At 42.1% G+C, this 13,631-nt stretch overlaps 1 protein-coding gene across 2 annotated transcripts in view; it reads left to right on the top strand.

Annotated features, from left to right (window-relative positions):
- gsk3ba (glycogen synthase kinase 3 beta, genome duplicate a) overlaps nucleotides 1-13,631 on the top strand; it is a 48,384-nt gene that overhangs the window by 22,518 nt on the left and 12,235 nt on the right. For both annotated transcript variants that reach the window (XM_034109386.1, XM_034109385.1), the window contains exons 2-3: nucleotides 2,697-2,890; nucleotides 11,755-11,838. In XM_034109386.1, coding sequence (XP_033965277.1) covers nucleotides 2,697-2,890; nucleotides 11,755-11,838 — 278 coding nt within the window. The remainder of the gene's footprint in view (nucleotides 1-2,696; nucleotides 2,891-11,754; nucleotides 11,839-13,631) is intronic.

Here is a 13,631-nt window from a genome sequence, read left to right as displayed (position 1 = left end):
AAGATCAATCAATCAATGTTTATTTATATAGCCCAATATCACAAATGTTACATTTGTCTCAGTGGTCTTCACAGTGTGTACAGAATATCAGTATGACAATACGACACCCTCTGTCCTTAGACCCTCACATCGTACAAGGAAAAACTTCAGAAGAAAACCCACAGTTTAAAGGGAACATGGGAGAAACCTCAGGGAGAACAACAGAGGAGGGATCCCTCTCCCAGGACGGACAGACGTGCAATAGATGCCGTGTGTAAATTGAAAAGATAATACATTTGCAACATAGGTAGTCCAAATGTTTGGAAATGCATGTGTGTATAATAGGAAGATGAATCCACGAGGATATCCATCCAGGACCGATGATCCAGGACCACAGCCACGACTCGCGATCCAGGGCTCGCGATCCAGGACACAGGACCGCAGGATCATCCATGACTCCGGATCCCGGCGTATATAGACACCAAAAATAAAGAAATTTGGGGAAGCTGGGTTAATCGGAACATGAGAGTACACAGGTATAGACAGAGAGAAGGAAGAAGTAAGATGTCCCCCGACAAACTAAGCCTATATCAGCAAAACTAGGGGCTGAATCTAATCAGCCCTAACTATAAGCTTTATCAAAAAGGAAGGTCTTAAGCGCACTCTTAAAAACGGATAGGGTGTCTGCCGCCCGAACACAAACTGGAAGCTGATTCCACAAATGTGGAGCTTGATAAGAAAAGGCTTATCAAGATGATAAGATGACGTCACGGCTCCGCCTACACTGTGGTACTATAGTAACTACCCCAGTTCCTAAACTGTAATGGAAGCGGAGCATTAAAGTGAGCCGGGCCTAATAAGGCCTAACCAAACCGAGCGAGGCCTGCAGTGGAAACGCGCCATTAGAGTGGCCTTTTATTGTGGCCAGCCTAAGACACACCTGTGCAATAAACATGCTGTCTAATCAGCATCTTGATATGCCACACCTGTGAGGTGGGATGGATTATCTCGGCAAAGGAGAAGTGCTCACTATCACAGATTTGTGAACAATATTTGAGATAAATGGTTATTTATTTTGTGTATATAGAAAATGTTTTAGATCTTTGAGTTCATCTCATGAAAAATGGGAGCAAAAACAAAAGTGTTGGATTTATATTTTTGTTCAGTTTAGTAGCTACTTGTATATTTTACCAGAATATGGCTAATTAATGGTGGTCATTTGTGCCTTAGCTGCAACGATAAGTCAAACAAATAATCACCAATTAATTTAATAATCGTTTGTCACTTTTCATACGAAGATTTATATTTTCAGCCTCTAAGATATTGAGATTTCCTGCTTTTCTCAAATTGAGAATTGAGAAAGATGAGTTTTGGACTAACAAAACAAGACATTTGGAGACATCTCCTGAAAGTTACCTTTTTATTTGGACTAAAACTGAGTTTGGACTTGGACTTTTAAAAGTGGTTGCCAGGCTGGCAACCAGGCATTAGCTTTTGGTTGCCAAAACTGAAAATACGGTTGCCATTTTTAGTCACCTTATATTTTAAATAATTAAGATACCATACAGTTATACATCAACTTAATAATGAACATGTGACACAATGCTTTACAATAAATAATTAACACACTTATTTGAAACTTAAGTGGTAGTAAACTTGTCCACCCTCAATTGCTGGTATACTAAATACCAGTAGAGCAGCTGTTGTCATGTTCTTCACAGATCTAGTTTCTTGGTCATCCGTTGTCTTCCTTTCAATTGTGGGTTTCCTTGACCTTTGTGCTGACCCCCACCATAGATCCATTGGCCCTTCAGCATCGAAGTCTTGGATTGGCCAGACTAATACATTTCTAATGTTAAATAAATGAAAACCATTCAAAGTTAAGAATTAGATATTCATTATTAATGCTGTAAATTACCTTTAATATGTCTAACTATGTTTAAAATGTGTTACCTATTTATAGAAGTGATTATATTGTTATGCCAATATTTTCCTATGGTAAAGTTTTGTTTTTTACTTTTATTTTGGTAGTAATAAGATCGGGACTCTTATTTTGAAGGAACTTTTACCGGAAGTGAATGGACAGAGCAGAATGTATACATATTTCGCCTCCCAAGACTTGACACATTTCCTCTTTGCTTTTCGTTCGGGCTCATCTTGCGCTTTATCAGTTGAATCACTTTGAACATTCGTTTGAGATGTTCACCGAACTTTCACCCACAGTCAAACAACTTAATTTGCTTTGCCATTTTTTGTAAAACAAACACACGGCGCAACCATGGATGTATAATAAGAGGGCACACCCCGCACGCGAGTAAACGTGCATCGTTTTCTGGCTCCGTAATCACACCAATGCAACTTAAGTATCAGGTTCCGACTGGTCACAACAATAATTAAATATCACTCTTAATACAACAAATAATTTACATTACATCTATTTTGGGGTGCACATTTAGCTATTTAATGTCCTTATTTCTTTATGTTAAAAATTGGTTGCCACTGATGGCAACCAAAGGCCAAGAAGTGGTTGACATTGACCTGGCAACCATTACTGTCGAGCCCAGATTAGTAATGCTTCTTGAAACCTGTTCTGTCATGTTTGCTCTCAGTTTGCTCTCCCATACCCCTAAACACTAATCCTTGATGTATGGTGCTGAATTTTCTATATCACTATCACTCAGGTTTCAAATGTTCTGTGTCTGTCTGTGTCTCTTTAGGGGATAAAGATGGCAGCAAGGTAACAACAGTCGTGGCCACTCCAGGTCAAGGCCCTGACCGGCCACAGGAGGTGAGCTACACGGACACGAAGGTCATCGGCAACGGCTCGTTCGGCGTAGTCTACCAGGCCAAACTCTGCGACTCCGGAGAGATGGTGGCCATCAAGAAGGTCCTGCAAGACAAGAGGTTTAAGGTAAAGACATGCACACAAACAATGTATCACTCTGCTTACTCAGATCATTCTGTTTCCTTGTCAACCTTCTTTTTCAATGGAACCAAAGTACAGATTTGTTGTATTCATGAATGACAGAGTAACTGTGAAAAAGACCTGAATGGAGTGATCTTTCACAAGAACGGTGAGATCAGTGAAGCTGCGAACAAAGAGGCGGAGGAAAAACTTCTTAGCTTTTGTCGTTGCCACATCCTTGCTTTATGTGTATATTTTCTCGCAGGAACTGTGTGTGTGTGGTAGTGAATGGAGGGTCCTATCTCTCACATACATACTTGAACCTGTTAACACTAAGTCATCTGTCAAGTTTAGTTCAGGTCCATCATGTCATATTTCCATCCATGCAAAGCTCTGCTGGAATCCTCCTTCTGTGCTTTGAATAGATTTGACTGATGGCTTGTTGTTCCTTGGCTGGGGCGACTTTGTCTGTGCTCCCTTTGATGCCCTCTTTGGTTTGGGGGGGCCTCAGTGTTCCCGCTGTTAGCCCACCGCTCACAGTTAAAGAGCCGAGACCGCAAAGCCTGCAGGACAGCTGTTTAGTTTCTCATTAAGTTGATAGTCTTCAGCGCTGTGGGTAATGGCTGCACATTGTAACAGTCTTATTCTTTGATGTCTTTCACTGGATTAACACATTATCAAAGAGTCCAGTGTCAGAAGTATGCCTATTATTACAGACATATACACACTACATTTATTAGGTACACCTAGCTTAAAATAATGCAGTGTAATGCAACAAACCTGCTATTAATCCTACCATCATGGAGGTTGTAATATGTAGAGGATCCAAATGATTTGTAATACCTCCTATTGTAGCACATTATAATTCAATAAGACTATAACCTGAAGTCTCCAGAAAACCTTACATTTGAATCCACTGCTCTACAGCATAAACCTATATATAACCATGATAACAGTAGGATTATTGCAGGTTTAGGTATCATTCTAATGGTGTATACAGCTGCAAATAATACGCTGCCTATTTTTAATGGATTATATATCATTTTCAATGCATTTCACAAAACCTTGGTTGGATTTAAGGAAGCAGATATTCCCTTGTCGTTGCAAAAGCTTTTACCTGAGGCGACAGTGTGTCAATCTTCATTTTTCCGCAGAGGTTTTAAGGAATAACCTGCCATAGAAAGAAATGTGAATGTTATGCCCAGGGCCACATTGATCACTTCTATACACGCAACATTAGTTTGTTGTGTCCATCACACATTCCCTAGCTTTCAGAGAACAGGCCATATGCAGCCGGAGTACACAGTCAGGATGATGCAATACACTGTGGGACTATAATGTTTTCCATATGTGGGCTGGAAACCTACATTCCGTGTCTCTGCTCTACACAAGATTTCGGCTCATTTAAACATCTTGTAATTGTAATAGAATAGAGGAGATTAGAAGTTGGTAAGACGCCTAAAGGAAAAGCTTGGAAAGTAGGCTTTCTTGCTAAGAGTAAGATAAGGGGGTCGATACAATGTCTCTACTTAAATATGAAGCTACAACTGGGAAAATGTAGCTCTGTCCGACCCTAACAAATCCACCCACCAGCACCTCCGAGGCTAACTAATTTACATGGTATATCTTTTGTTCAAAGTGTAAAAATGATAAATGATGAATTGCTACAGTGAAATATATTCCCTCATTAAACCACTTCTTTAGGGTTACAATTTCTGTGATATGTGGCACTTTTACCCAAGTCATTTGTTTTAAGTCTATCAATGGATTATTTTAATGGGGTTAAAACGAGTCTTTGAAAAGAGTCGTGCTCGTTGGTCTATTCTCTTCCTCTCACGAGAGTCAGGTTGTGTTAGCAGGAGAGAATGAGAAGAGTAAAGGCAGGACATGTGTTGGTGTCCCTTGTCGCTTCCTGGACTGCCAACCCTTCAGCCCCAGTGGGAGTCTCTGAAGTTTAGTCAAAGCTGTGTTTGCTTGAAGCTTTTTAGCCCTAGGACTGTTTGCTGAGCCAAATGGTTTAGCTGCTAAATACTTCAGCAGCTCAGTGTCCCAGGTATGGCCTTTCTAGAGCACCAGCACAGTTTTGTTATTGGGTGCTGGTAGTCCTTCACTTTCCAAAACCTAATTAAGATAACTAACTTAATGGTGAAGGTGTCATGATGAAGTCATCTCCTGTTCTCCATTAGCCTGTGGTTATCATGCTAGGCTAGCAGGTAGCATCTTTAAACCGTGGTCAGCTGTGATCATAGTCTCCTTTTCCTTTTTCCTTTCCTCCCTGCTTGTACTCGAACAGCTTGTTATGAAAAATGAAGCAAATTAGTTCTAAGACTCCTCACATGACTGCGAAGCATGTGCCAATAAGTGTGTACAACCCCCCCCATACATTCACACACACACACACACACACACACACACACACACACACACACACACACACACACACACACACACACACACACACACACACACACACACACACACACACACACACACACACACACACACACACACACACACACACACACACACACACACACACACATACTCACAAACCCAAACACCTGCGCTCTATTTTCTTCTCATTCCGTCTCAACTTCAAAAGTATTTTCTCTACACTTCTGCTTTTTTCTTTGGCTGAATCTTTGGTGATCTTAAATCTGTGCCATGGTGATCAGAACCATGCTAGTCCAACATGTTTGAATGCTTTATTCCCTTACACACATGCACGCACGCACGCACGCACACACACACACACACACACACACACACACACACACACACACACACACACACACACACACACACACACACACACACACACACACACACACACACACACACACACACACACACACACACACACACACACACACACACACACACACACACACACACACACACACACACACACACACACACACACACGCAAGTCAAACAGGGTAATCATGTGAACAGGCTCTGCGTTAGGATATAGATGTTGAATGTGTGAGACAACCTTAGTGGTCTTACAATCCTCTCCTGGTGCATTATGGGATAGGACGACTCCACTCCCATCAGAGGGATCATATATCACCCTGATGGAAAATGGATGCTCCACTAGAACCAACACACACACACACACACACACACACACACACACACACACACACACACACACACACACACACACACACACACACACACACACACACACTCACACTCACACTCACACTCACACTCACACTCACACTCACACTCATCAGAGTTAGTGTGCCTGATGGCAATACTGTTAACTGGTCAGTCTGGTGAGTTTCTATATTTTATTAACAGATACAATGGAAATACCAATAACTTACTTATCTACAAAGTAAACATTTATCTATGTGTGTAATAATTTGCAGCAGAATATAGTTCCTTATAAATGCTCTATTTAAATTTGTTTGAGTAATTTTGGCAAAATAAATCTTCCTTTAGGCATAAACTGTTGACTATGCATTGGTGATTTTTAAATGTTTGTCATCCATTATAGAGTCTTATAATGTACACAAAAAGTGTAGGTAAGTCAAAGTGTTTAATATATACAGTCTATAAGTGACACCAGAAATTCCAAACAGTAAAATCATTTAATTCCAATGCAGCTGCTTGACAGGACTGACTTATACTTAGTTTATACGGTAAGCTGCCTGTCGGCATTCAGCTTCTTTGAACCTACTTTGAGTATTCGCTGTTCAGCCACAGCGACATGGTTTACAGACTGTTATGAGAGAGGAGCTGACGGAACAAATGCATCTTTGAAATAAATTGTGTGAACTTATTGTCCTGACAGCGACCGAGCTCACATGTTCAGAAGACAATAAAGAGAAAAAGAGATAGTCCTGTCTGCAATAACTCTTTACTGAATGTAATGTTCGCACCTGAGAACAAAAAGGCAGAAGTACTTTAGCATCCGCCGTAGAGGTAAAATACAGAGGAGCTAATCCTGACTGAAGTATGCATGTTCCCTACAGGTTAGCATGTTAGTCATTAGCTCACCAGACTCATTAGTTCACCACATATACCTCTGCAGTCACTCTATTACCACGCCTCATGTATGTTGTGTTTTTCTTGTGTGATCAGGGCTTTAAACGGGAGTTTGGCGATTTTCTGGGATTTAGTGACAATAACACAAATACAGAAGAACACCGTTTTATCCCTTAGCTTTCCACTGTCTAGTAAGCTGTTTCCAAAGCAGCACAGTCAAGTGTGTGTGTGTTTCCTTGTGTGGGTGGTATGCAATTCCTCTATGCTCTTAATCTTTTTTTGCAAACTGGATGTGGTTTTGCCTGAATGTCGCTTACACTCTAGCATCATGAAAGTGTAGCACTTCTAGCAACCATCAAGTGTTCTCTCTCTCTGGCCGTTTCTCAATGTCGAGTAAAGCTGCTCCAGAGCCACTATTTCAAGCATACTATGTCATCGAGTGGCGCCGAATCACTGTTTAAATGCCCAGCATACATGTGCTATCAAGCAAGCCTCCTCGACATTGAGTAACGGCCTCTCTCTCTCTCTCTCTCTCTCTCTCTCTCTCTCTCTCTCTCTCTCTCTCTCTGCCTGAGCTGCTGACACACTGGAGTATGACAGGTCAGCAGGAATGACTGCAGTATAACTGGAGATGGGCAGGGCTTTACTGAACAGCCTGTCTGCTCCTCCTCCTCCATATCGTACCATCTTTCTCACACACACACACACACACACACACACACACACACACACACACACACACACACACACACACACACACACACACACACACACACACACACACACACACACACACCCTTAAACACTCCCACTAAGCCACTGCAAGAAGCCGAGGGCGTTGCCTGCTGTGCACGTTGTGTTTGATGGCTGGTCTGTGCCCCACACGCCATGATGTCACTTTATAATTGTGTGTGTGTGTGTGTGTGTGTGTGTGTGTGTGTGTGTGTGTGTGTGTGTGTGTGTGTGTGTGTGTGTGTGTGTGTGTGTGTGTGTGTGTGTGTGTGTGTGTGTGTGTGTGTGTGTGTGTGTGTGTGTGTGTGTGTGTGTGTGTGTGTGTGTGTGTGTGTGGGGGTGTGTGTGTGTGGACTATTGGACCATTTGTGTCTGCCTCTAAGTGAATTAGGTTGGGATAATTGTCTGTGTGCAAGGCCATTGGGCTGCAAGATGATGATGATGATGATGATGATGATGATGATGGTGGTGGTGGTGGGTATTGCTTAGTGTAAAGACAGCTCACTCTGCTCTGTTAAAGAATGAATGAGCAGGGATTCAATCTTCACACAGTGGCAGCAAAGTGTTGAAGGACAGCAGCATTTATCCCTTGGCCAGCCAGCGTGGCCCTGACCCACATAACAGGCGATCCACTGAGTCACCAAATCACTCGGTGAACACGGTAGTATTTTTACATATTTACAAGGCTTCTTTTCAAAGTACGCTATGTCTCAATGCTGTAGCGCGGAGACATTTACCAAATTCATTGATTAGAGTTATGATGGTATATCTATAAGTATTTAATTGCAAAATACACAAAACGTACTTACTTTCTTAATCTTCTGTGATATTAACCTGAGTATCTTTTGGGTTTTAGACAAACAATGGTAAGATTTCACCTTGGACTCTGCTAACTTGTGAAGGACATTTCCTTTATTTTATGACATTTCATTATTTCAGGGCTCCAACTATCGATAACTTTATTATTTATTATCCTGGCGGTAATCTTGTCGATATATAGTAGTTGTTGTATCTACAAAATTGCAGGTTGCAGTAAAGAAAGTACCAAATCTCAAGGCGTTTTGTTTTGATTTTCCCTAATATATTCTGTTTAAAAAGAAAAAGCAAAGGTGCCTCAATTTAGGTGCTGAAACTAGGAAATGACTTATTTGCTTGAAAGATTGCTTGACAATAAATTCACCTTTTTTAAATTAAGTCATAAATGACTGTTAAAAGTGGGGTATGTAATTTTGGCAAAACCGGCTCGAGTGCGCTAGAATTTGAAAATACACAACTGGAAAAAATCTGCCACTTCCTTACAGAGCCCCTCCTCCAACACACACGAACGCGCACATGACCAATGAGGGCACGAGATAAGTTTGTGCACAGATGGAAGGCTGACAGGCAGGTAGGCCATCCAGTTACTTTAGCCGGGCCGTCTAAAATGATTGGTCGTGCTTTTTACAGTACCACGGCTTCCACTGATGACATTTTTGTATGGATTTTTTGTCAAAGCACTTCAGATATTCATTGCTATCGGGATGTTAACGGCCCCTACACACGGCGGCGGCGTGCGTTGAAGCTTCAACGCTTCTGCCCATTCACTTTGAATGGGGTGACGGCACGCTTCGCCAAACTGCATTGTGGGAGCAAAGCGTTGCTCACTTCAAAAGTAGAGCAATGTTCTACTTATGAAGCTTCGACGGAAGCGTCAGCCAATCGAATCATATGCCAGTACAAGCTCTAGCCAATCAAACCGCTGCTTGTGTGTCCGGGGCGGGAGATTCATGTGATTGGTTGTTGGTCGAGCGTCGGACACGCCCGTCGGAAATCTTCAACGCACGCCGCCGTGTGTAGGGGCCGTAAGAGCATTCCATGGAATATAACAAAAAGTGCATCTCGAGCCGGTTTCTCAAACTTACCTACCCCACCTTTAACTGCTGCACCACATAACCGTACAGATACATTAACTTTACCATTATATTTTTAACCCAAATCTAAAAACTGTGTTCCCAACAAGCAGCTCGTATCTAATTATCATTAGCATTTCCACCTCCGTCAGTGTTTGGGTTAGGGTTACACCAAACTGGAATTTAGTTGTTAGCATAAGGAAATTGTGTTTCAGTCTTATTGTTATTTAACATTTATATTGATCTTGTCACTCTTAGTAGTTGGTGTGTTGGTCCGTCACGTCTTATTGTATTTTCACTTAGTCGAGGAGGAGGAGGAGGAGGAGGAGGAGGAGGAGGAGGAGGAGGAGGAGGAGGAGGAGGAGGAGGAGGAGGAGGAGGAGGAGGAGGAGGAGGAGGAGGAGGAGGAGGAGGAGGAGGAGGAGGAGGAGGCTTGAACACATCAGATGAAGTATTGAGTCATTGCCTGCTCTGCGGTCGGCCAGTTGATGGCATATCCTGTAAGAGCCCCATCGACCCTCTGCCCGCTCACGATGTCCACAGTTTAGTTGTTGGAGCAGAAGAGCCACGATAGTAGGGCAGTGAGATTATAAATCAGCCAGACAATCATGCTGTCTCTGGTTTCATTTTGTCAGCCAATTGGCTTGGTATTCACTTTTTCAATAGGAAATTAGTCAGTGAGCTGGACTACTGGTTAGTCACTCTTGTTGGTAAACAACTGACGTTTTTAAATGATTGTAAACTGGTTATATTCTGGGTATTTACATTATTTATATTCAGCAGTTCATTGAGTTTCTTCACATAAACACCTTGATGTTTAGAAATGGATAATCCAAGATACCGATTTCTTGAACTACAAACGCGATGGTTTTACGTTGAGACTACTTCCTGATATCCTTTCTGTAATAAAGTCGTTCAGAGAATTAGTATGCAAGCCATTGCAGTCAGTATGGGTGCTTCCTGCTTTTATTGTACAATAATCAATAGTACAGAAGCCACCATTCTACTATTATAGTTGCTCGTGACTTCCAAAACAAAAGCCAGACTGTAGTGTCCGCACTCCTCCGTCACGGGGTGATGTAAACTTGGGCCCTTCCCCTTTCAAAAAATTCCCCTTTTTGTTTTCTCGAGTCTGACAATTTCCCGTTTCCTTTCCGCTCAGCCCACACTCCAAATGTTTCACAAGCACTTCGATCAAAAGCACTGTGATAAAGAGCGAGGGGGGGAGAAATGGAGAAGAGGGGGACATATATGATGAAGCTGTTAAAGCTTTATATAATGCTTTCATTCCTGCCCTCCCTTGATATGTTTGGGTCCATATGCACAACTATGTTCTGCATGGACACACTGTTCTGTATGTGAAGACATGGATCTCTTGTCCCTGTGAGAGAGTCACACCACAGGCCCCAAGGCAATTTGTACTCAACACTTTTTTCTCCCATTTTCTCTGAAGTGTTCCTGCTCCTTGTCTGTGTTGTGGATTCTTTTGGCTTTCCAGGGGCTTATTGCTTGTTCATCATGTTCAAGCCCGTGGGATTTATCCTATCATGAAGAAATGAATGACCATTTTTCCCCAGCTTTTTTTGTTGCCGATACCATATCCAATCTTCCTGACAAAGTGGCACATGGCGCTTGTGACAGTGACATGGTCTACAATGAGATGATTGTTTCACAAGATGTTTAGTGGCATGTGTTTTCTGTCAATATATGATGATATTACACCATGACAGCACTATTCTCTACAGCCATATGCAGCTATTACTGTTGAACCATTCAATATGTCACATGTAACAACATTTCTTGTAATTGTATTTTTTTTACAACATGACCAACACGACGCAAAATGAACGCTTGAGGGGGTAGGACCAGAAAGGTTTTTTTAAGCTTCTTCTTGCCCCTTTTGAACGTGATAAAGACTATTTGAGAATTTATTTTATTTAAAAAAGAAATGTGTACCGTGAACATTTTTTCTTCTTCTCTTTGTTATAATTATTATTATTATAAGAAAATATATATGTTATTATTATTGTTGTATGTTTTGTTTCTGACATTTTCAATAAATTGACAAACATCTGCAGTATTCATCTAAATACCACTTCAAGCTAATCCCTCATTTTTCTGTGGGTCCAATAGGTAGATTTGAGGTCTCCAAAAGGTCCACAGACTCACTTCATGGACCGTGAGAATAAAACTTGGATATCATTTGAAACTAAAATGTAAATTTGTCTTTCATGTGTTTGTTGTGTGCAGAATCGGGAGCTGCAGATCATGAGGAAGTTGGACCACTGCAACATAGTCCGCCTGCGCTACTTCTTCTACTCCAGTGGAGACAAGGTCAGTGGACGGTGTGTCTGAGGTTTGTCTCCGGGCTGCATAATTAATTGTTTTTAATAACACACAGGAGTTTGAGTTTCAACAAATGGAATATCTCTTTTTAAGTACTCACTTTTTATTACAGCACTTACGTTTGCTTTGCTTTTAAATGTTTAAATTATTGAGCACTTCAATTAGACAAGTCAAATTGAGCCATTAGTATTCAGCCATAGTCTTTCACTTACCTGTGACTTCTTTTTGTTTATAGCATGCCTTTGTTGCCTTGTTCATGTTCAACAAAGACTAATGTTAATTGTCTTTTTAAAGCTTTATTCACTTGAATGAATCTGGAGTCGACCCACATCCTCTAAAACCACCAATTTAAACTCCTGATTCCAGGAAAGTTGAAATGCTAACTTGGACACATGTACTTTGTCGTTACCTGATGCCATTTTATCCGACGCCACACTCAAGTGCCCAATCAGTACTGTGCATGTGCAACTCTCAGCAGAGATGATATGGAAGTGACATGGCGTACTCCTTAGCTACTCGCATCATCCTCCCCTGAAAAAAACAATGGGTTTACATTCTTTACCCACTTTTTTCCACCACACCACGAAAGTGGGCAATGCTTACTATTAAACCCTGTCTTCCTTTCAGCTTCACCATCAAATGCGTTATTCCTGGCCTTAATAAATTAATTGGTACAAGTCTCCCTCTCTATCTGATTCTGTCGACCATTGGAGGAACCCTGGAGACTACAAGGCTGGACTATGTCATTCAACTAGCAGAGAATCATGTTTTAAATATAGACACCAACCTGGCAGACACACTGTTGGGACTATACCCATGACTCGGCAGTTAGGAATGCTCCCATGCTGCTCGCCTACCGGGGCCAAGGAAAGCTGCGGGGGATTATAGAGGGAAGGTGATGATGAGGGTGGTTAGGAGCAGGGACGTTTGAGGGTTGGTTCCTGACCACCTATTTGCCAGACCAGAGGGTGTTGGCTAATTATAGCCTCAGCCAAACCCTCCCCTCCCTTCTGTAAGCACCGCCCAGTTCCCCACCCGTCTCCTCGTGCCATGTGCTCACTGGCCTCTGGGAATTGCAGCTGCTTCTTGGTATACTGACACACTGACAGCGGAGAATGACCGTACACCTTCCCGATCTGACTTCTGCAATCACATGATTTTGTTTTTTTGAATTGCCCAACTTATGTTTTTCGATCTTTTTATAAATTCACCTTTTAAACCGCCCGTACCCCCTTCTGTGTGTCCCGCTTTCATGTATCCATTTCTTCACTCTCCTCCTCTTACCATATCATTCCAGGCTAATTATGGAGACTGGCACCGTGTTGTTGGTATGGGGATTTACCACCCATTGAGATCGACTTAGAAGAGAGAGGGGGGGGGGGGCTAGAGAAGTAGGCAAAAGGTTATGTCCCCTAGAGAGGGAGGTTAGTGAAAGGATGGAAGGTTGCAGACAGCTTAATAGATAGATGACAGATTTGTAAAATAGCAGAGGGTGAGGCAGAGATAAGATGAGGTCAGATGTGTGGAGGTGTAGTTGATGAAGGGGGGGGGGTCATGCTGAGTGCAGCTGTGAGGCAGGGGCTGCTACTGGAGCTGCCAGCATGTGAACAGGTAGTCTTATGTAACTGTTGGCATGTGGCTTGCTCACACAGTGGGCTTTTGCTTTGACCCTTTAACCCTTTGTTAAATACTGTTCAAACACAAGGCCACATGTCCTCACAGCGTAGGCAGCTATAGGCAACCAGCAGTTGGACTTTTACCTCTTCAAAATATGCACTCGA

This window comes from Pseudochaenichthys georgianus, chromosome 21 (genome assembly GCF_902827115.2).
Source record: "Pseudochaenichthys georgianus chromosome 21, fPseGeo1.2, whole genome shotgun sequence".
Classification (NCBI taxonomy): domain Eukaryota; kingdom Metazoa; phylum Chordata; class Actinopteri; order Perciformes; family Channichthyidae; genus Pseudochaenichthys; species Pseudochaenichthys georgianus.
Note: the sequence above shows the minus strand (reverse complement) of the source record. Positions and strands in the feature narration are given on the sequence as shown.